This window comes from Gopherus evgoodei, unplaced genomic scaffold, assembly GCF_007399415.2.
Source record: "Gopherus evgoodei ecotype Sinaloan lineage unplaced genomic scaffold, rGopEvg1_v1.p scaffold_32_arrow_ctg1, whole genome shotgun sequence".
In the NCBI taxonomy this organism is placed as follows: Eukaryota; Metazoa; Chordata; order Testudines; family Testudinidae; genus Gopherus; species Gopherus evgoodei.
Genome location: NW_022059994.1, coordinates 3,135,858 through 3,157,326, shown reverse-complemented (window position 1 = coordinate 3,157,326; position 21,469 = coordinate 3,135,858). Strand labels below are relative to the sequence as shown.

Sequence of the window (21,469 nt, the reverse complement as noted above, 5' to 3'; positions counted from 1 at the left end):
ACAAATGTAGAATCATGTAAAAAATACCTGCATTCAAAAATTTAAAAATGTAAAATTTCAGAGCCTGTACGTCCACTCAGTTCCACTTCTTGTTCAGCCAATTGCTTAGACAAAGAAGTTAGTTTCCATTTGCAGGAGAGAATGCTGCAAGTGAGAAGAGGCAACCTTATGACATGTTGCAGCCGCAGTTGCAAGATATTTACGTGCCAGATGCGCTAAAGATTCCTATGTCCCTTCATGCTTCAACCACCGTTGCTTAACTTCCCTTCCCCTGGCCTGATTTACCTGCTGCCCATGCTCAGACCAGAGCTGATCATTCTTCAGCTTTTCAGCCTCTTCTAGGGTCTGTGGGGAAAATTTTTCATCTGCCAGTAGAGTTGCCAACTCTCCTGCACTGGGTGCCATTTGCGGCAATGGTGCCTGTTCTGGGAGAATAGGAAATCCTATTTGCTAGGGAAATCCCCTCTGTCTGGTATTTCCTATTTGCCTGCGTCCTGCCGGTGAAGAGTCAATTGGCCCCTTTTTTTTTTTTTTTTGAGCTTCTCCCACAGACATAGCTGCTATTGCTCATTGGGGTGGATTATTTAACTCTCCTGCAGGTGCAGTACAAAAAATGCTCCCTGTAGGAATGTGCTACTTATGGTGAACTAAGGCTCTGTCTACACTGAGCGGGGTGGGGGGTGGACCTAAGATATGCAGCTTCAGCTACGCGAATATCTTAGGTCGATTTACCTGGCCGCGAGTCGACTGCTGCCGCTCCCGTCGACTCCACTTCCGCCTCTCACCGAGGTGGAGTTCTGGGGTCGATGGCAGCACTATAGGGGATTGATTTATCGTGTCTAGTGTAGACACAATAAAATTGATCCTGATAGCTCGATCACTACCTGCCGATCCGGCAGGTAGTGTAGACTTATCCTGAGTCTTCACAGTAACATCTGCTGAAGCCACTGCCCTTCACCCTGCCCTTACTAAGCCTAAGATTGTACTGATTGCTTTTTACAGGGGTTAAAAAGGGGCAAAGGGGGCAAATGAGAGGAGGGAGGCACCCAGCAAGGACTCAGATCCTTCTGCTTTTCGATTCCACGCTTACCTCTATGTATGTTTACTGGTCTAAAGTTCATTAAGTATTTTAGGGAAAAGTGTGAGAGTGGCCCCAAGTGATAAGCCCTGGCCACACTGTGAAGCCACCAAAACTTTGGTCGTGAGAACCCCTGGGCTAGATGCTCATGATGGGCCCTTCTGTCCTTAGAGTCTGGGAGTGGAACAGGAGCCGGAGCCAGAGATGCTGCAGCGCGTCCCCTGCAGCGCTAGGACCCAGGAGCGGCCGGGAGGCGGCTGTGGGGCAGCGAGCGCTGGGCTCCGGCCCGGCAGCAGGAAGTGACTCGCAGCCGCTGCGGTGACTCTGGCTCCCAGGCTCCTGACGAGATCCCCGAGCCCCGGCGGCTGGTGCTGGGAGCCCGGAGCCCTGGCTGCAGCCGGGAGAGGGGAATCTCCAGCAGGGCCCTTCCCGCTGCTCCCCAGGAGCCTCTCCCAGGGCAGAGCCCCCAGCCCGGCCCGGCCCCTGCCCCGGGTGGCCCCGCTCGGAGGGAAGGTGAGGATTTTGCAGCGCTGGTTGTTACAGCTGTATTAGTACAGCTGTATAGGGCCAGCGCTGCAGAGTGGCCACACTTACAGCAACCAGCGCTGCAAGTGGTGTTAGATGTGGCCACACTGCAGCGCTGTTGGGCGGCTTCAAGGGGGGTTCCGGGAACGCGAGAGCAAACCGGGAAAGGAGACCAGCTTCGCCGCGGTTTGCTCTCGCGTTCCCGGAGCCACCCAGCAAACCGCAGGGAAGGAGACCTGCTTGCTCGGGGTTCCGGGAACGAGAGAGCAAACCGGGAAAGGAGACCCGCTTCGCCGCGGTTTGCTTTCGCGTTCCCGGAGCCACCCAGCAAACCGCAGGGAAGGAGACCTGCTTGCTCGGGGTTCCGGGAACGAGAGAGCAAACCGGGAAAGGAGACCCGCTTCGCCGCGGTTTGCTCTCGCGTTCCCGGAGCCACCCAGCAAACCGCAGGGAAGGAGACCTGCTTGCTCGGGGTTCCGGGAACGAGAGAGCAAACCGGGAAAGGAGACCCGCTTCGCCGCGGTTTGCTCTCGCGTTCCCGGAGCCACCCAGCAAACCGCAGGGAAGGAGACCTGCTTGCTCGGGGTTCCGGGAACGAGAGAGCAAACCGGGAAAGGAGACCCGCTTCGCCGCGGTTTGCTCTCGCGTTTCCGGAGCCACCCAGCAAACCGCAGGGAAGGAGACCTGCTTGCTCGGGGTTCCGGGAACGAGAGAGCAAACCGGGAAAGGAGACCCGCTTCGCCGCGGTTTGCTCTCGCGTTCCCGGAGCCACCCAGCAAACCGCAGGGAAGGAGACCTGCTTGCTCGGGGTTCCGGGAACGAGAGAGCAAACCGGGAAAGGAGACCTGCTTCGCCGCGGTTTGCTCTCGCGTTCCCGGAGCCACCCAGCAAACCGCAGGGAAGGAGACCTGCTTGCTCGGGGTTCCGGGAACGAGAGAGCAAACCGGGAAAGGAGACCAGCTTGATTACCAGAGGCTTCCTCCTTCCACGGAGGTCAAGAAAAGCGCTGGTAAGTGTCTACATTGGATTACCAGCGCTGGATCACCAGCGCTGGATCCTCTACACCCGAGACAAAACGGGAGTACGGCCAGCGCTGCAAACAGGGAGTTGCAGCGCTGGTGATGCCCTGCAGATGTGTACACCTTCAAAGTTGCAGCGCTGTAACTCCCTCACCAGCGCTGCAACTTTCTGATGTAGACAAGCCCAGGAGCCGGAGCCAGAGATGCTGCAGCGCGACCCCTGCAGCGCTAGGACCCAGGAGCGGCGGGGAGGCGGCTGTGGGGCAGCGAGCGCTGGGCTCCGGCCCGGCAGCAGGAAGTGACTCGCAGCCGCTGCGGTGACTCTGGCTCCCAGGCTCCTGGCGAGATCCCCGAGCCCCGGCGGCTGGTGCTGGGAGCCCGGAGCCCTGGCTGCAGCCGGGAGAGGGGAATCTCCAGCAGGGCCCTTCCCGCTGCTCCCCAGGAGCCTCTCCCAGGGCAGAGCCCCCAGCCCGGCCCGGCCCCTGCCCCTGCCCCGGGGGGCCCCGCTCGGAGGGAAGGTGAGGGAGACCCGCCCCCCCCGCGTGTCACCCCCGGGCTGCAGGGGGAGGTTTGGCCCCCGGCTGCTCCCAGCGGAGCTGGCTGCGATTCCCGCCCGGGGCCCGGGAAAGCTGCCGCCAGCTCCCGTGGGTGCGGGGCGGGGGCAGGATCACGTTACCCCCCATCTGCTGCTTTGTTTCCCTGCCCCTGGCCGCGCTGGTGCGGACGGAGGCTGCAGCTCAGGGAGATCTGAGGGGGGCAGATGGGAGGGGGGGGCGGAAGGTGGGCAGGGGCCAAACTGAATGCAGGGTGGGTGCCCAGCTGGGAAAGCAGAGGGGCCCGGGGGAACATTCAGGGCCCGGGAAGGGGCAGCACAGGCGCTGGCTCTAGGCTGGTGGGGCCCTGCGCCCCCCCCCCCCCCCGCTTCAAGGGATTTCCATCTTATTCAGGGTTCAGAGTTTGGTTCAATGGCTCTCAGTGCCTCCCCTCCACTGTACAGATTGTTTCAGCCCCCCTGCCTGGGACTAGGAGCTGGGGATAAGAATGGGGAACATCATGTGTGAACCAAGGGCTGAGGGAGGCAGGCTGGGAACACAGCCTAGGACAGATCTTGTTAGCACAGAAATCAGGAACATTCAGCAAAGTCCATCAGAGGCCATGTCTACATCTACAATTTTGCAGCGCTGGTTGTTACAGCTGTATTAGTACAGCTGTATAGGGCCAGCGCTGCAGAGTGGCCACACTTACAGCAACCAGCGCTGCAAGTGGTGTTAGATGTGGCCACACTGCAGCGCTGTTGGGCGGATTCAAGGGGGGTTCGGGGAACGCGAGAGCAAACCGGGGAAGGAGACCAGCTTCGCCGCGGTTTGCTCTCGCGTTCCCCGAACCCCCCTGCAAACCGCAGGGAAGGAGACCTGCTTGCACGGGGGTTCGGGGAACGAGAGAGCAAACCGGGAAAGGAGACCAGCTTCGCTGCGGTTTGCTCTCGCGTTCCCCGAACCACCCTGCAAACCGCAGGGAAGGAGACCTGCTTGCTCGGGGTTCCGGGAACGAGAGAGCAAACCGGGAAAGGAGACCAGCTTCGCCGCGGTTTGCTCTCGCGTTCCCCGAACCCCCCTGCAAACCGCAGGGAAGGAGACCTGCTTGCTCGGGGGTTCCGGGAACGCGAGAGCAAACCGGGAAAGGAGACCAGCTTCGCCGCGGTTTGCTCTCGCGTTCCCGGAACCACCCAGCAAACCGCAGGGAAGGAGACCTGCTTGCTCGGGGTTCGGGGAACGAGAGAGCAAACCGGGAAAGGAGAACAGCTTCGCCGCGGTTTGCTCTCGCGTTCCCCGAACTACCCTGCAAACCGCAGGGAAGGAGACCTGCTTGCTCGGGGGTTCGGGAACGAGAGAGCAAACCGGGAAAGGAGACCAGCTTCACCGCGGTTTGCTCTCGCATTCCCGGAACCACCCAGCAAACCTCAGGGAAGGAGACCTGCTTGCTCGGGGTTCGGGGAACGCGAGTGCAAGCTGGGGAAGGAGACCAGTTTGATTACCAGAGGCTTCCTCGGTGATGCTGGGATACCTGCTTATTCCACGGAGGTCAAGAAAAGCGCTGGTAAGTGTCTATACTTGATTACCAGTGCTGGATCACCAGCGCTGGATCCTCTACACCCGAGACAAAACGGGAGTACGGCCAGCGCTGCAAACAGGGAGTTGCAGCGCTGGTGGTGCCCTGCAGATGTGTACACCTCCTAAGTTGCAGAGCTGTAACTCCCTCACCAGCGCTGCAACTTTCTGATGTAGACAAGCCCTGAGACTGGATCCGGCCCTGGGCTCACCTTGCTGAGTCCCAGAACAAGAGACTGACCTGCTTCCAGCTCCCCCATGCTCAGTGACGCCCAGCTGCCCCTCCTCCGTGCTTTCTCTCATCCCCAGGAAAACACGTCACCTGACCTCCCCTCTCTCTCTTTGTTCTCCCACGCCTTTGGCTGGCGCTTTGCAGAGAACCGGCTCCGGCCATTGCTTGCCAGGATGCACAATTTTGGCCATTGTCTATGCCCAGGCATCCACTCTGCCGTCACACCTCCCCTCTAGAGGTCTCTGCAATGATCTCACACCCGTATCCCACCAGCTTGATACTTGAGTAACACATGGGGAAACTGAGGCACACACACAAACATTAAGAACATTCCTGTTTCATCACACCCCTCTGAGACCAGCCCAAGGGCACATTCTCCAGTGGCTGGAACCACTCCAACCATACCAGCCCCTGAGCCTGAGGGTGATGGAGAGACCTGGGAAAGGGCTGGAGCCAGGCAGGCAGGCAAATGACTCTGCACAAAGGGCCCCTTTCAGGGACCAACTGGTGTCGCAGGGTGTTCAGTGCTATGGGGAGGGGCAAATCTGTGTTGTGATAAAGTGACTCAGGGTTTTCCCAGCTCGGCAGAGCCCAGAGCGTCTATCTGCAGGGAGAAGGTGTGTGACATGGACTCAATTCCCTTCTGTAAGCTCCCTCTTGCCCCGACAGGCCAAGGAATCATGTCCACATTTCTCTCCAGATGGTCCCATCTTCCAGGAGACGGAAGGGGAATGGCTGTGATGGAGACAGCTCAGGTAGGGGATTTTCAGGGAGCTGGGGGTGGGGGGAGGTGGTGGGAAGGATTTGGTGTATAGGGGAGGGGCAGGAAGCACACAATGTGAGGCAGGGAGGGGACAGGGTGTGATACACGTCCTGGAAAATCATCAACCTGGGCCTGATTTTATGAACAGGCCCGTGGGGATGGGACAGGACTTTCCCCCATTTCTGACCCAGGAAATGCCCCACTGGCCAGAGGCTGCTGTGAAATACGAAGGGAAGCTGTCAACGTTCCAGTTCCGTATCAGCCTGTGGTTGGCAGGCATGTGGGAAATGAGAAGACCCTGCCCTGCTCCGTGTGCTGGGGGGACAAGGAGCTCTCACCTTCTCCCATCCCCTGAAGCCTCCTAGCTGCTCTGAGCACGGTGGGGAGAGGGGGATTCTGCTTCTTCGAGTCTCCCAGAGCTTCACTGTTTTGTTTATTTTTCCCTGTGACTAGGGCAGAGGTGGGCAAACTATGGCCCATGGGCCACATCCGTCCTGCCTGGCCCTTGAGCTCCTGGCCAGGGAGGCTAGCCCCTGGCCCCTCCCCTGCTGTCCCCCCTTCCCCACAGCCTCAACTCACCATGCCACCAGCACTCTAGACTGTGCAGCGGCATGGCTGGCTCCAGCTAGGTGGTGCTGCTGCCAGTCCTGGTGCTCTGAACAGCATGGTAAGGAGGCAGGGAGGGGGCGCTGAATAAGTGGCAGGGGGTCTCAGGGAGTGGGAGTGTGGATAGGAGTCGAGGCAGTCAGGGGACAGGGGAAATTGGATAGGGCGTGGGGTCCTGAGGGGCAGTTAGGGGAGGGGGTCCTGGGATGGGGATGTCAGGGGACAGGGAGCCGGCAGGGTTGGATGGGTCAGAGGTTCTGAAGGGGGCAGCCAGGGGGTGGGAAGGGGGAGGGGCCAGATAGGGGGCGGGGCCAGGCTGTTTGGTGGAGTCACAGCCTTACCTACCCAGCCCTTCATCTTGTTTCCAAACCGCAATGTGGCCCTCAGGCCAAAAAGTTTCCCCATCCCTGGACTGGTGGGATTGTGGCTGGGGCAGCAGGTAGTCAGTGCAGGACTCTTGTTGTTTCAGATGCCAGTGACCTTCGAGGAGGTGGCTGTGTATTTCACCCAGGGGCAGGGGACTCTGCTGGACCCCGCTCAGAGAGCCCTTTACAGGGACGTCATGCAGGAGAACTACGAGACGGTGACCTCGCTGGGTAAGGGATTCCCATCCCCTCGGTTATTAGAAGCATGGGGTCTGCGTGTCTGACACTAGTCAGGTTCTTTCCTGGTCAGTTAGATTGGAGAGGACTGGGCTCCGTAATGCACAGCTGCCATGTGAGAGAGACTTGCATCTTTATACCCTCTTTAGTGAGACCAGGGTGTCAAGACCTAAGGGATATACAAAATCATCCCCTCCCGACCCCCCTAGCTTGCAAGGTGGAGAAGCCATGTATTGTCCTGTCTGTGTTGTTTCTCATTCACACACAGAATGTCTCATTCACACCCTGTTCACGTCCCCCCTTGGTAACAGCTCCAGCCATGCGGAGAGTTCTGGGCTCCGCTGGTTTAGAAATAGGCAGGGGTTTAACTCCAAAGCTGGGGGTGCATCAGCAGGGCCCCCAGGGAGCACAGATCCTAGGAACTCCTAGTTAGGGTGTCACAATTCCCCTCACTTCCCCCAAGGGGGCTCAGTGACCATGTTCCCATGCTCTTGGATTCCATGTTCCCACAGCACAGCACAGGGACAGGTTCTGCTCATGGAATGTCCTTTCTGACAGATGCTCTCTCAATCCTCCACGCACCCTGATCTGGTCTGATTTCACTCCCTGAACAGGATTCCCCCTTCCCAAACCTGAGCTGATCACCCAGCTGGAACGAGGGGAAGAGCCATGGGGGCCTGATCTTCAGGTCTGCGAGGAAAGAGAGATCCCAAGAGGTGCCCGCACAGGTGAGGACTGACACAGAAACCATTTGGTGAATGAAGGAAAAAGCTGAGAATCCCAAAAATGTGGTATCAGTAAGTGCTCTCGGTTCTTCCTCATCTCACCCAGGGCAGGGCTGCAGTCAGCAGATATCACTGACATTGCTTTCCATGTGTCCTATTACCAGCTGGTGTTTCCTTCCCAACGTTCCTTCTCTGTGAATTTTTGGGTGGGATGTGGGGGCAGAATCCAATCGCTCTATCTGTGCAGCTTTAGTATGTTGGGTTTTCCCTCGGTGCTATTCCTCTTTCTTTCTCCCAGCCACAATGACTCCTGTCTGGATTGTTTCTCTCTCAGCAGGAGAAGTGGAACCAGACGGGACCTTTGTGGGAAGAGCTGCAGAGAATTTTTCCCACTGCTGGGAACAGGGAGATAACGGGGGAAATTGGCAGAGGTCAGAGAGGCTTCTGGGAAACCACTTAAGGGAGCAAACAGATGAATCTATTATATGTGCGGAAGGATACAGGGATCCCACAGCCCGGCAAACAACCCCAAAGGAAGACAGACACTATGAATGCCTTGGCTTTGGGAAAGGATTCGTTCTGAGACCACAGCTTGTTACGCTTCAGGCAATAAATACTGGCGAGAAATCACTTCAGTGCTTAGACCGTAGGGAAAACTTCAGTAACCTCTCAGATCTTAATAACCATGGGAAAAGCCACACTGGAGAGAAATCCTATCAGTGCTTTGAGGACAGGAACAATTTGACTTGGAAGTCAGTACTGATTACACATCAAATAAGCCATATAGGAGAGAGACCGCATAAGTGCTTAGACTGTGGGAAAAGTTTTATATGGAAGTCAGATGTTGTCAGACATCAGGCTGTCCACACAGGAGAGAGACCCCATAAGTGCTTGGACTGTGGGAAAAGTTTCACACAGAGGTCAGACCTTGTTAGACATCAGGCCATCCACACAGGAGAGAGATCCCATAAGTGCTTAATCTGTGGAAAAACTTTCATACAGAGGTCAGCCCTTGTTTCACATCTGTCAATACACACAGGAGAGAGACTCCATAAGTGCTTAGAGTGTGGAAAAAGTTTCATACGGAGGTCAGACGTTGTCAGACATCAGGCTGTCCACACAGGAGAGAAACCCCATAAGTGCTTAGACTGTGGGAAAAGTTTTATATGGAAGTCAGGCCTTGCTAAACATCAGGCAATCCACATAGGAGAGAAATCCCATAAGTGTTTGGATTGTGGGAAAAGTTTCACAAATAAATCAAATCTTATAATACATCAGAGGATCCATACAGGAGAGAGACCCCATCAGTGCTCAGACTGTGGAAAAAGTTTCATACAGAGGTCAGACCTTGTTAGACATCAGGCCATCCACACAGGAGAGAGATCCCATAAGTGCTTAATCTGTGGAAAAAGTTTCATACTGAAGTCAGCCCTTGTTTCACATCAGAGAATCCACACTGGAGAGAGACCCCATAAGTGCTTAGACTGTGGAAAAAGTTTCATACGGAGGTCAGCCCTTTTTTCACATCAGAGAATCCACACAGGAGAGAGACCCCACAAGTGCTTAGACTGTGGGAAAAGTTTCATACAGAGGTCAAATTTTGTTGAACATCAAGCAATCCACACTGGAGAGAGACTGCATAAGTGTTTGGACTGTGGGAAAAGTTTCACACACAGATCAAATTTTATAACACATCAGAGGATCCATACAGGAGAGAGACCCCATCAGTGCTCAGACTGTGGAAAATGTTTCATACAGAGGTCAACCCTTCTTAAACATCAGGCAATCCATACAAGAGGGAGACCATAAGTGCTTGGACTCTGGGAAAGGTTTCAGAAACAGATCAGGCCTTCTAAACATCTGGCAAAACACGCATAGTGCTTAGACTATGGAAAAACGTTTCAAATAGGTGTCTGTCCTTGTTTTACATGAGAGAATACTCCCAGGGGAGAGACCCCTGTAGCTGCTTAATCTGTGGCAAGAGTTTTATATGGAAGTCAGACCTTATTAGACATCCAGCAATCCACAGAGGAGAGAGACCCCATAAGTGCTTAGACTGCGGGAAACATTTCAGAAACTGATCAGTCCTTGTTTTACATGAGAAAATCCACACAAGAGCAAGTCTCCATAAGTACTTGGACTGTGGCAAAAGTTGCACACTGAGATCACACCTCATTAAACACTGGAGAATTCACACACAATCTCAACTTCTGTGACACCTTGTTGCACCTCTAGAAATAGAACTAGCAGAGTCTTGTTTGAGGGAGAAGACAATATGGCACGTTTACTGTGAACACAGAGAATTCTTATTAGGGGTAAAAGATAAGTAATTCAATTTCTATTCTTAGCTAAGATTGTTCACCGCACACACACACACAGTTCTATAAATGGAATATAATTACCAGCCTCAGTTGCTCCTCCTAGTCCACTGGCCAGGTGGTCTAGTCACGAGGAGGAGAGCTGGGTCCTGTCGGTGTGCACCGATGCTCCCGGAGGATGATCATAGAACTGGAAGAAGAACCCAACCCTATGGTTTTGTACCCATCTTTTTATATGTTTCTATCCATAGATCTTGTCCTGTCCCACTGCCCCTAGACACTGTATGATTATGAGTCATCAGTTAATGGCAGATGTGACTTTGATCTTTTTCTTGATGGAGCTTTTGTTTTTCTTTCTCTTGGGTGGGTTCTTTTGCAAGTTTCACCCATATTGTTCTTCAGCCATCAGGGCGGTGCTGGCTGCTGGTCTTTGCGATGAGCTGGCATCAGGGACTGATCCCATCCCACACCCACATTTACACTTTTAAATGAAACACACAAACCTAACATTACACAGAGTTTCAGTTACAATATGGAATTGCTTTAGTCATAATGTATAATGGTTTAAGATGGCGGTTTTAGTTACAATGTATTAAAAAGAAAAGAGTTACAGTAACATTCTTCCAAGGCAATTCTTGGTAAGCTACTAACACATAATTTGTCCAAAGATGGTTAACACTGTTTCATTTATAAAAAGACAATGTCATTAATAATAAAAGGTGGTTTCATTGCAAGTATACAGAGCTATATTATATAGGTATAATTTATTTAAAGGGTGATTTCATTCTTCAGCCCTACGACCTGGCCCGAAAGAGTTAAGAAACTTGCATGCTAATTGACCCAGATTCAGCCTTTAGAGAGATGTTCGAAAAGTGTTTAAATTATATTTGGGGTCATTCCAAGTAATAGAAACTAGAACTTTGAAACGTAACCTTGTATTGTTAAAAACTCAGAATAAGATAGTGTTGCTGATTAATCGTGATTAACTCAAAAAAATTAATTGTGGGTAGAAAAATTAATCTCAATGGATCACACCGTTACATAATAGAATACCAACTGAAATTTGTTAAATGTTTTTGGATGTTTTTCTACGTTTCATATATATTGATTTCTATCACAACAAAGAATAGAAAGTGTGCAGTGCTCAATTTATATTATTTTTAATCACAAATATTTGTCCTGTAACCATGAAAAGCAAAAATAGTATATTTCAATTCACCTCCTAGAAGTACTGTAGTGCAATCTCTTTATCATGAAAGTGTAACTTTGAAACATAGATTATTTTTGGTATATAACTGCACTCAAAAATAAAGCAATTAAAAACTTTAGAGTCCAGAAGTCCACTTAGTGCTACTTCTTTTTCTGCCAATCGCTAAGACAAAGAAGTTAGTTTCCATTTGCAGGAGGGAATGCTGCAAGTGAGAAGAGGCAGTCTCATGACACTGTTGCAGCTGGAGTTGCAAGATATTTCCATGCCAGATGTGCTAAAGATTCCTCTGTCCCTTCATGCTTCAACCACCATTGCTTAACCTCCCTTCCCCCGGCCAGCTATACCTGCTGCCCATGCTCAGACCAGAGCTGATCATTCTTCAGCTTTTCAGTCTCTTCTAGGGTCTGTGGGGAAAATTTTTCATCTGCCAGTAGGGTTCCTAACTCTCCTGGACCAGACACCCTTTGTGGCAATGGCACCTGGCCCGGGAGAATTGGAAATCCTATTTTCCAGGGAAATCCCCTCTGGGTGGCATTTCCTATTTGCCTGCCTCCTGCCGAAGGAGAGTCAATTGGCATTTATTTATTTTTTGAGCTTCTCCCACAGACCTAGCTGCTGTTACCCATTGGGGTAGATTAATTAACTCTCTCACAGGTGTAGTACAGAAAACTGCAATAGGGTTGCAATAGAAGGAATCTCTGAGTGGAAGGGGGGTAACTGTGAAAGAAAGGGGTAATGTTGGGGGGAGGCTAGGGGTAGACTGAGAGCAAGAGCAGACTGGCTGGGAGAGGGAGGGAAAGAGGGTGGAGGTCGGGGAGAGGGAGAGATACAAGGGCAGCTCCCCACCCCATGGGGCAGGAGGGGGGGCTGCCCCACCCGGCAGCCGGAGGGGAATTCTTTTACCTCAAATATCACTGAAGCTTTGGGGGTAGGTGGAAGTTTCTGCCTAAGGGCTCAGAAGCTACAAGGCAGATGTCCAGACTAGGAATGAAAATAGAATTTTAAAGAAGTAACCATTTCAACTATTAAAATTGTCCTGGTTAAACATTAAAAGAATTCACAACAGAGGCCCCCAACCAGGTTCCAAGCTCTCACCCCCACCTGCCATCCCAGCTGCCGCCATGACTAGCTGAGCCCAGCAAAGCAGAGGGTGAGAGGCTGGAATTGCTCTGGGCCCAGTGGAATGATTTTTAGAGTAGGGATGCGGTGCTCCCAGGGCCGGCCTTAGGATTTATGGTGCCCTAGGCGAGATTATTAAACTGGTGCCCCTGTGCCTGATGTGCTCTTAGCAACACAAACATAAGCTTACAGTATTGGAAAACTTGCCACATTCACGTTATTAAAACCAGTTTAACTTAATTAAGCACACTGTAATGCTGATGGACTAGCACTAAAGAAGCAGCACTATAGAAAAAATTCTGATATGACAGAATGATGCAAATAATATATTTTTTTTAATTTATCAAAAAATTTTTGAAATTTATATGAAGAGGTATTGAAACAAAGATTTGTTTTTAGTTAAAAGCAATCTTTCTGGCTTTTTTGGCTGCAAAATCAGTAATAATGTCATTGTATGACAAAGACAAAGTCGTGTCTTGTTTGATTGCAAGAATAGCAAGACCAGTTAAGCGTTCCTGACTCATTGTAGAGCGGAGATAGTTTTTAATGCGCTGTAGTTTTGAGAAACTCCGTTCTCCTGATACTACTGTTACAGGAATTGTCAGTAGAATACGAGTGGCAATGTACACATTAGGATATATGTCAACAAGTTTGCGGGTATGAATAAACTGTACAATGTCCATCACCGATTTTGCATGTGGCAACATTGATGACAGTGTACTCAATTCTTCGTACAGTTCAAGTCCATTTAAATCAAAAGTATCACCGTGCTTCAGGAGGCTCTCTAGGTTCTTGCACTTTGTCATTAGTTGCTCTTGTTTTCCTATTTCGTTGAATTTAGTTATGTCATACAAAAATCCAAACTGTTCATGGTGTACTTGCAAGGTATTAAACCTTTCATCAACAGCAGATACTGCTTTATCCATCACAACATTAAAAAATTCAACCTCAAATTTCTTTTCTGGATCGTCTGTGGGCATGATCTGCTGTACAGATTCTTCACAAAGAAGTGTCCCTGGCCTTTTTAACTCATATTAACTATGTATTTACTTTATGAAAGTTGGAGAAAACATTGTGAAAACGTAAAACATTGGCTGCCCAACTTCTGGGCTGGCAAAAGTTATACTGACTCACAGGGAAAAAAAAAAGCAGGAGAATCTTAGTACAACATATGGTCACTCTATACCAGGGGTCGGGTCGGCAACCTTTCAGAAGTGGTGTGTCAAGTTCACTGTAATTTAAGGTTTCTCGTGCCAGTAATACATTTTAATGTTTGTAGAAGGTTTCTCTCTATGTCTATATTATATAAATAAACTATTGTTATGATCTGAGGTCTTGGCCACCGGTCCTGCTCAGGCCACTGCCAGCTGAGTAAATGAAACCCCAAACTGGCAGTGGGCTGGTGGCTGGAACCCTAGACAAGGATCCCAGGCCCTGCTCAGCCCGCTGCTGGTCTGGGGTTCTGACCACCAACTCCTGCCAGCTAGGATCCCAGCCGCCAACCCCCCCTCAGCCCGCTACCAGCCTGGGATTCTGCTCACCCAGACTCGCAGGAGGCAGAGTGGGGCTGACGGCTGAGCTCCTGACTGGCAAGGGGCCGGCAGCCGGAACCCTGGAGTAGCAGTAGGCTGAGTGCTGCTGGCACCCAGACTGGCAGCAAACTGAGCCACTCAACCCCCATGGGCCCTGCTCAGCCCGCCACCAGCCCACTCAGCCTGCTGCCGGCTGAGTGAATGGAACCCCAGGCTGACAGCAGGTTGAGTGGTTCAGCTGGCCTGCTCAGCCCACTGCCAGCCTGGGGTTCCTTGGGGGTCCCCAGGCCAGCAGCAGGTGCTGAGTGGGGCCGATGGCTGGTAGCCCAGCTGGCAATAGGGTAGCAGCCGGAACCCCAGAGCAGTGATGGGCTGAGCCCCTCAGCCTGCTGCTGCATACCATCAAAAATCAGCTCACCTGCCACCTTTGACACGTGTGCCGTAGGTTGCCGACCCCTGCTTTATACACTGGTAAGGAGATGAGCATATTACAGTTGTTGGAGGGCTCTTATCAGGAGTAACAGGCTATAGGAAAGTCAGTCAACATTTTTTGTTTCTCTGATGAAAACTGACCCACTCCCTGCCTCAAACCAAACCTGTCACTAATAATTGTCAACAACTTAATTTTCTGTTTTTGGCTAAGATATTGATTTTTTTTTTTTAAAAATATTGAAATTGGATTCAGGATTGTTAGCAAGAATTTTTGACAAACAAAGCTGTTAAATGACAATCTAAATGGCAACACAGTACTGCTTTCATGCTTGGCTCACACCCCAGCTCGCTGGTCCAACAGCTGCAGTAGAGGAGGAGATAGGTGGAAAACTGCAGGACCCCAAAATCCACTTCTTGGGGTGCAGAGTGGTAACAGCAGCAGCAAACCCTCAGGTCCAATCACACGCCGATGGGCACCACCACCAGCCTTATGGACCATGGTGAAGTTAGCACAGCATCTGATCTCAAGGAAAGGGCACCCATGGAGCCAAAGCAGCTCATCCTGCCCTGTGTAGCTCCCCCCCGGATGAGATGGATCGCTGGCAGCTGCCAGCCTGGGGGAGAGGTGCTCCCCAGCTAGGGTGGCCAGATCCAGATGTCCTGATTTTATAGGGCCAGTCCCGATATTTGGGGCTTTGTCTTATATAGGCACCAATTACCCCCACCTAGAGTGACCAGACAGAAAGTGTGTAAAATCAGGACAGGGATGGGTGGGGGTGGGGGGGTAAAAGGAGCCTATATAAGAAAAAGACCCCAAAATTGGGACTGTCCCTATAAAATAGGGATATCTGATCACTGTACCCCAATCCCCTATCCTGATTTTTCACACATCTGGCTAACCTCAGCCAAGCCCTGTGTGACATTCCAATTCTGGCTGCCTGCCCAGGAAGTGAGTTACTTTCACTTTCATTCCTCAGCACGCAGCCAGCCAGCCCTCCCCCCCAGCACTTCACTCAGCCTAGCCCTGATGGAGGGGAGGGAGGAGAGAGAGAGGGGTGCTCCTGGGGAGGAGGGAGAAAGGAGGGGGTGCTCCGTGGGGCAGGGGAGAGAAGAATGGATGTTATGGGAGACAACAAAGGATACTGGTTCCAGAGCCACAGAGCCTGCCTCACCTCACCTCAGCCGGGGGAGGGAAGAGTCACACACTCAGGTGAGCTCCTTCCACGACCTCTACCCCCTCCCCTTCCCAGAGACCCCAGCAGTTAATCCCGTCCCTCAGACCGTGCTGCATTCGGCTCTCTCTAGGACCCAGCAGCCCTGCTTCTACACTGTCTGGGCTGCCTGCAGAGTGGTGCCCCCAGGCAGTGTGAGGCCCTACGCAGCTGCCTATTCTGCCTATGCCTAAGGACGGCCCTGGGTGCTCCCACTTATCCCTCTCTGTGCCCCCTGCACCCCCTTGATGTGGGTCCAGGAACAGGACTATGGCTCTGGGAGGGGGCATGCAGACAGGGGTAAGGGGCCTGAGGCTGGACGTGGAAGCTGATGAAGTCATCCCCTTCGTACTGGAATTCGCCACACACACAACTGGGGGTATCCCAGTCCATGGCCTGCACCCTGTGGAATCTTGGGAGGGGGCAGGGACAGAACTAGGTCAGCAGCTAGAAGTGCTCAAAGATCACGAGTCTGCCCCTCTGCCCCCCAGTCAGTTACGGAGATTACCAAGAGTGGGGCTTTTTATCTGCCCTCTGGATTTGCACCTTTTTGGGAACACTGGGAAGATAGGTCCTGTCACCTAGAGCCTGAGAGTGCGTGGCCACCGCCAGAGCAGTGTCTGACCCGCAGAATCCCTGCAGCACAGCCAGGGCCTGGACAGGAGGCCTGGGACATGGGGGGAACAGATTGTGAACTGCCCTGGCATCCCACAGACGCTGTTTGTGCTTCCCCCAGGCCTGCAGAGTGGCAGGACCAGCCCGCTCTTCTTTGCCCCCCTGGTCTCTCCTACGGATACCAGCACGGACTGGAGGGAGCCCTTTGAGGGTGGGAGCTGTCAGCGTTCGTGCCTAGCTGATTTCACATCCATTGGACTCAGAGAAATCCCTTTCTGGTGTCTCCCCACCCCCCCAGCACTCATAGACTCATAGACTCATAGACTCTAGGACTGGAAGGGACCTCGAGAGGTCATCGAGTCCAGTCCCCTGCCCTCATGGCAGGACCAAATACTGTCTAGACCATCCCTGATAGACATTTATCTAACCTACTCTTAAATATCTCCAGCGATGGAGATTCCACAACTTCCCTAGGCAATCTACTCCAGTGTTTAACTACCCTGACAGTTAGGATCTTTTTCCTAATGTCCAACCTAAATCTCCCTTGCTGCAGTTTAAGCCCATTGCTTCATTTTGATCCTGGACGTTTATTTTGGTTTGCTGGTCACCTTTTATGAAATATGACGCGGTACCATGTTGGCCACAGGAACTGAAATGATAAAAATGTCACCAAAATCCACATGCTGCTGCAAAACGTTTTGATTTTGACAAAACTGGAGTTTTGGGACCTGGCAGGCTGGGGCTGGAGTGGCTCTGGCGAGAGATCTGTACACAGGCACTCAGCCGACTCCCCTCCACCCACAGAGCCAATTGCAGATTGGACACTGAGGAGTTGCTGATATTCCGAGCAGAGTTTGAGCCACTGTGTCTGTAGCATCCCTCCCAGCTGTCAGCCTGCTCCAGCAGCAGGGCTCTCAGCCATGCAGCGAGAGACGGACACACCTGGGGAGAGCAGGGGAGACGTGCAAGGGGCAGAGGAAGAGCGAGGAGCAGGTGGGGAGGAGAACGGCTCTTCTCGCCAAAAGAGGAAGCAGGGGCCGGGGGGAAAGAGGACAGAGGAGATAGTGCAGTGGTCAAGGGGCATGGGATGGGGAAGAGAAGAGGATAGGGGAAGCGGGGGCAAAGGGGAAGCTGGAGCCCAGCATGCGACATCCACTCGGCAGAAACTGGGGCTCCCCTGTTAAGCAGGCCCATTTAATCCTCACCCTGACAAGCCCCACCTCCCCTGCATCTGTACCACCCTGATGAGCCCCCCAGACATCCTCCCCACTGAGCTCCAACCACCTGGACTCCCATCCAAATGAACCCAACCTGCCCTGCATGTAGACCCCCCCCCCCACTGCTGAGCCCCAAACACCTACACCTGGATCCCCTGCAGAGTTCCATTGCCCCTGCACCTGGAAATGCCCAATGAGCTTCTGTGCATCCAGATCCCCACTGAGCCACCCGCACCCAGATTACCCCACAGAGAACTCTCTTGCCCCCACCTGGATCCTGCTGCTGGGCTGAGCTTGCTCACCCACACCTGGTGTGCCTGGCAAGGAGGGCAGGGCCCTGGGGTGTTTCTGCGGCAAGCCTGGCCCTTGCACTGTGTCAGAGTTGGGTGCAGCATCACTGCTGAGTCCTTCTCCCAGAGTAGAGTGGATTGAGGTGCGGGGATGCTGCAGGGTGTTCTCCCACCTCCATGCAACCCATGGCCTGTGCTCCCCACTGCCATGTTGGAACTCCACATTGATTTATTGACAAAATTTGCAAAATTTTAAAATATTGTGTGCAGAATTTGTAATTGCTTCGTGCAGAAACCCCTCAGGACTATGGGTGTTGTGCAGCTGTGAGGGTGGGACTGTGAGGAAGGAGGTGGGCAGTGGGGAGGCCCATGGGTGGAAGGTGTTGGGCGAGCAGTGTGGTGTGCAGGATGCTGTGCAGTTGTGGTGGGAGGCCAGTGGGGGAGGTCTCAGGACGAGGGGGCACTGGGCATAAGGGTGGGGCTCTGGGCAGGGGGGCAGTGTGGTGGGAGCTTGCCCGCCAGGGGAAGGGGCAGGCTGGCAGTACAGGGCTGTGCTGGTTTGCAAACAGCGCCCTCTGTTGGGCCGCGGAGAGTGGGGCTGCTCCCGCCGCGCTGTGCATCATTTCACCCAACCCGCCCTTCCCTCTGGAGACTGACCATCCCACCCCCTGCACCTTGCCCCATGGGGGCCCATGAATAGGTTTGACACCAGGCTGCCCATGAAAAGTTAATCTGACCCTGCAGAGTGGGGCTAAGAGTTTTCCTTTCGCCTTTCCAACTGTGTCCTGATGTTTTTTATTACTTGTTGCTTAGTAAATTGCATTTGTTCTGGGGTATAGACAATGATCAGGGAAGCGTCCAGAGCGAGAAAGTACCTGGAGTGGGGATGCTCTAGCCCATGTCCTGAGTGGTCACAACCAGGGTGGGGGGGCGAGCCCCTCAGGAAGCCTGGGCCCAGCCTTGTCTGGGTTATAAGGACTTTGCCTCACAGCAGAGTGGAAGGGGAGCCCTCAAGGTGAGGCAGGCTCTGGGTGAAGGGTGCGAGGACTCAGATCCTTCTGCTATTCGATTCCACCCAGGTGGTATTTAAGTCAGAAAAGTTCCCCCCAATAGTGGGGCCATTTCCCCACTTACCTCTGTCCATGTTTACTGGTTTCCCCTAAAGTTCATTAAGTATTTTAGGAAAATGTGTCACCCATTGCCCACGGTAGATGGAAGACGGTCCCTCCTTCCTGTCCTGAGAGCCTGGGAGTGAAACAGGAGCCTGACCCAGAGATGTTGCAGAGTGACGTATTCAGCGCTAGGACCCAGGGGCAGCCGGGAGGCGGCTGTGGGGCAGCGAGCGCTGGGCTCCGGCCCGGCAGCAGGAAGTGACTCGCAGCCGCTGCGGTGACTCTGGCTCCCAGGCTCCTGGCGAGATCCCCGAGCCCCGGCGGCTGGTGCTGGGAGCCCGGAGCCCTGGCTGCAGCCGGGAGAGGGGAATCTCCAGCAGGACTCTTCCCGCTGCTCCCCAGGAGCCTCTCCCAGGGCAGAGCCCCCAGCCCGGCCCGGCCCCTGCCCCGGGGGGCCCCGCTCGGAGGGAAGGTGAGAGAGACACCCCCCCCCATCTGTTGGTTTGTTTCGCTGCCCCTGGCCGCGCTGGTGCGGACGAAGGCTGCAGCTCAGGGGGATCTGAGGGTGGCAGATCGGGGTCGGGAGCTAAACTGAATGCAGGGGGGGGCAGCTGGGGGCCGGGGAAGCAGAGGGGCCCAGGGGCACAATCAGGGTTGGGGGGGCAGCACAGGCGCTGGCTCTAGGCTAGTGGGGCCCTGAGACACCCGCTTCCCCCCCCCCCCCCCGCCGGTTTGAAGGGATTTTCGTCCTTGTGGCGAACTGGGAATGTTTTTAATGTTTTCTCTGAATACAGTGTTGGTGCCTCAGTGTCCCCTGTGCAGTTCTTAAGTATCTAGATGGTGGAATGAGGGTGTGTGATTGCTGCAGAGCAAAGGGCCAGTGCACCTAAATGCCTGGCACTCTGTCTCCTAGCAACTGATGGCCTGGGCCCCTTCTCTGCAAAGGTGTCAACTGAAGATGTTGGAGACAAAGAGATCAGGTGACCTCCTGGCCCGGAAAAGGGGCTGGAGCGGGTTTTGGAGTCTAAAGCTGGCTGGGGAGGAGGAGTGAAGTGCAGACATGGGGGTTTGGCTCACTGTCCCCCAGAATGGACCCAGCTGAGGGGTCCAACTCACGGTACCTACAATCTCTGTTTTAGACCCTGTACCTGTCATCGAATAAACCTCTGTTTTACTGGCTGGCTAAGAGTCACATCTGACTGCGAAGTCGGGGTGCAGGACCCTCTGGCTTTCCACAGGACCCCACTGGGGGGGGTGCTCGCTGTGGAAAGCACACGGAGGGACAGAGGATGCTAAATGCTCCAAGGAGAGACCCGGAAGGTGAAGCCGTGTGAGCTTCTTGCCCTGAACAAGTCTGCTCCAAGGAAGACGAGGCTCCCTAAAGTCCTGACTGGCTTTGTGGGGAGCAGTTCCAGAGCATCGCCTGGTGTCCCCGTGACAGTCCTATCCAGGGTTCACAGTTTGGTTCAATGGCTCTTGGGCCCCCCTCCCTCCCCCACTGTACAGATTCTTTCAGCCCCTTTGCCTGGGACTAAGAGTCGGGGATAAGAACAGGGTACAGCTGGTGGGGGGTGAATCTAGGGCTGGGGATGGCAGGCCCCCCCTGGCTGTAGGGGCAGGACCCCAGCCCCTGAGGACCCCAACGTCCCCCCCACACCCACTAAGCATGTGACCCCAGCTTCCCTGTGGCCCAGGGAGGGCACACGGCCCCAGCCTCATCCATGGGGGCAACCTAAAGAGAATCCTGATACGCTCCCCCCAGGGTCCCTGCACCGCACCTCCACTGTCAGCTGTGACTCTCAACCGGCTTGGAAAACAGGCTTATTGGTCACTGGGAACACAGCATAGAACAGAGCTTGTTAGCACAGAAATCAGGAGCATTCAGCAGAGTCCATCTCAGGGGAATCCAGTGTCCTGAGCCCTGGACTCTCCCCGCTGAGTCCAAACCAGGAGACTGACCCGCTTCCAGCCCCCCATCCTCATTGACGCCCAGCTGCCCCTCCTCCCAGCTGGCCTCCCCCTCTCTCTTTGTTCTCCAGCACCTTCGGATGGCTCCTTGCAGAGGACTATTTTCGGCCACTGCTTGCCAGGATACAGAATCCTGGCCATTCTCTATGCCCAGAGAGCCACTCTGCAGTCACACTTGCCCTCTACAGGTCTCTGCAGTGATCACACACCTGTATCCCACCAGCTTGATACTTGAGTAACACATGGGGAAACTGAGGAGCACACACGGTATTCAGAGAAAAAATTCAGAACATTCCCACTTCATCACACCCCTGTGAGACCAGGCCCAGGCCCACTTTCTCCAGTGGCTGGAACCCCTCTAACCATACCAGCCCCTGAGCCTGCAGGCGATGGAGAGACCTGGGGAAAGGGCTGGAGCTGGGCAAGGAAATGACTCTGCACAAAGGGCCCCTTTCAGGGACCAGCTGGGGAATTTGGCCTACAAGGGGAGGAGCTCCCTGTGTCGGTGAGTCCCAGAGCTGGTGCCCTCAGTGACACAGCCAGGTTGAACCCCCGTTACCAGTGTCAGTGGCTGAGTTGCCTGATGAGAGCAAAGGCCTAGGGCAATGGGGCAGTCGCCCGTTCTCCCAGGGTGAGGGAAAAAGACAAAAGGGAGAGCGGAGAGACTGGAAGGGCAGCAGGAGCAAGAAGTGGGGAGGGAACTGGAAGGGCAGCAGGAGCAAGAAGTGGGGAGGGAGGTTCCCAGCTCCCAGCCCCATTCCCTGCACCCCCGGGGCAGTCAGCTCTC

At 53.7% G+C, this 21,469-nt stretch overlaps 1 protein-coding gene and 1 long non-coding RNA gene across 2 annotated transcripts; one reads left to right on the top strand and one right to left on the bottom strand.

The window, feature by feature from the left end:
- Nucleotides 1–5,919: 5,919 nt before the first annotated feature.
- On the top strand, nucleotides 5,920–11,306 carry LOC115640689 (zinc finger protein OZF-like). The gene is made up of 4 exons (XM_030543564.1): nucleotides 5,920–5,993; nucleotides 6,911–6,927; nucleotides 7,548–7,661; nucleotides 7,993–11,306. The coding sequence occupies exons 1-4, from the start codon at nucleotides 5,920–5,922 to the stop codon at nucleotides 9,465–9,467; spliced, it is 1,680 nt and encodes a 559-aa protein (XP_030399424.1). The 3' UTR covers nucleotides 9,468–11,306.
- Nucleotides 11,307–15,702: 4,396 nt separating this feature from the next.
- Nucleotides 15,703–20,938, bottom strand: LOC115640954. The gene is made up of 3 exons (XR_003997985.1): nucleotides 20,214–20,938; nucleotides 18,733–18,736; nucleotides 15,703–15,715 (listed from the first exon to the last, which is right to left on the bottom strand). It is a non-coding gene; the product is annotated as an uncharacterized LOC115640954 (long non-coding RNA).
- Between the last annotated feature and the right edge of the window lie 531 nt (nucleotides 20,939–21,469).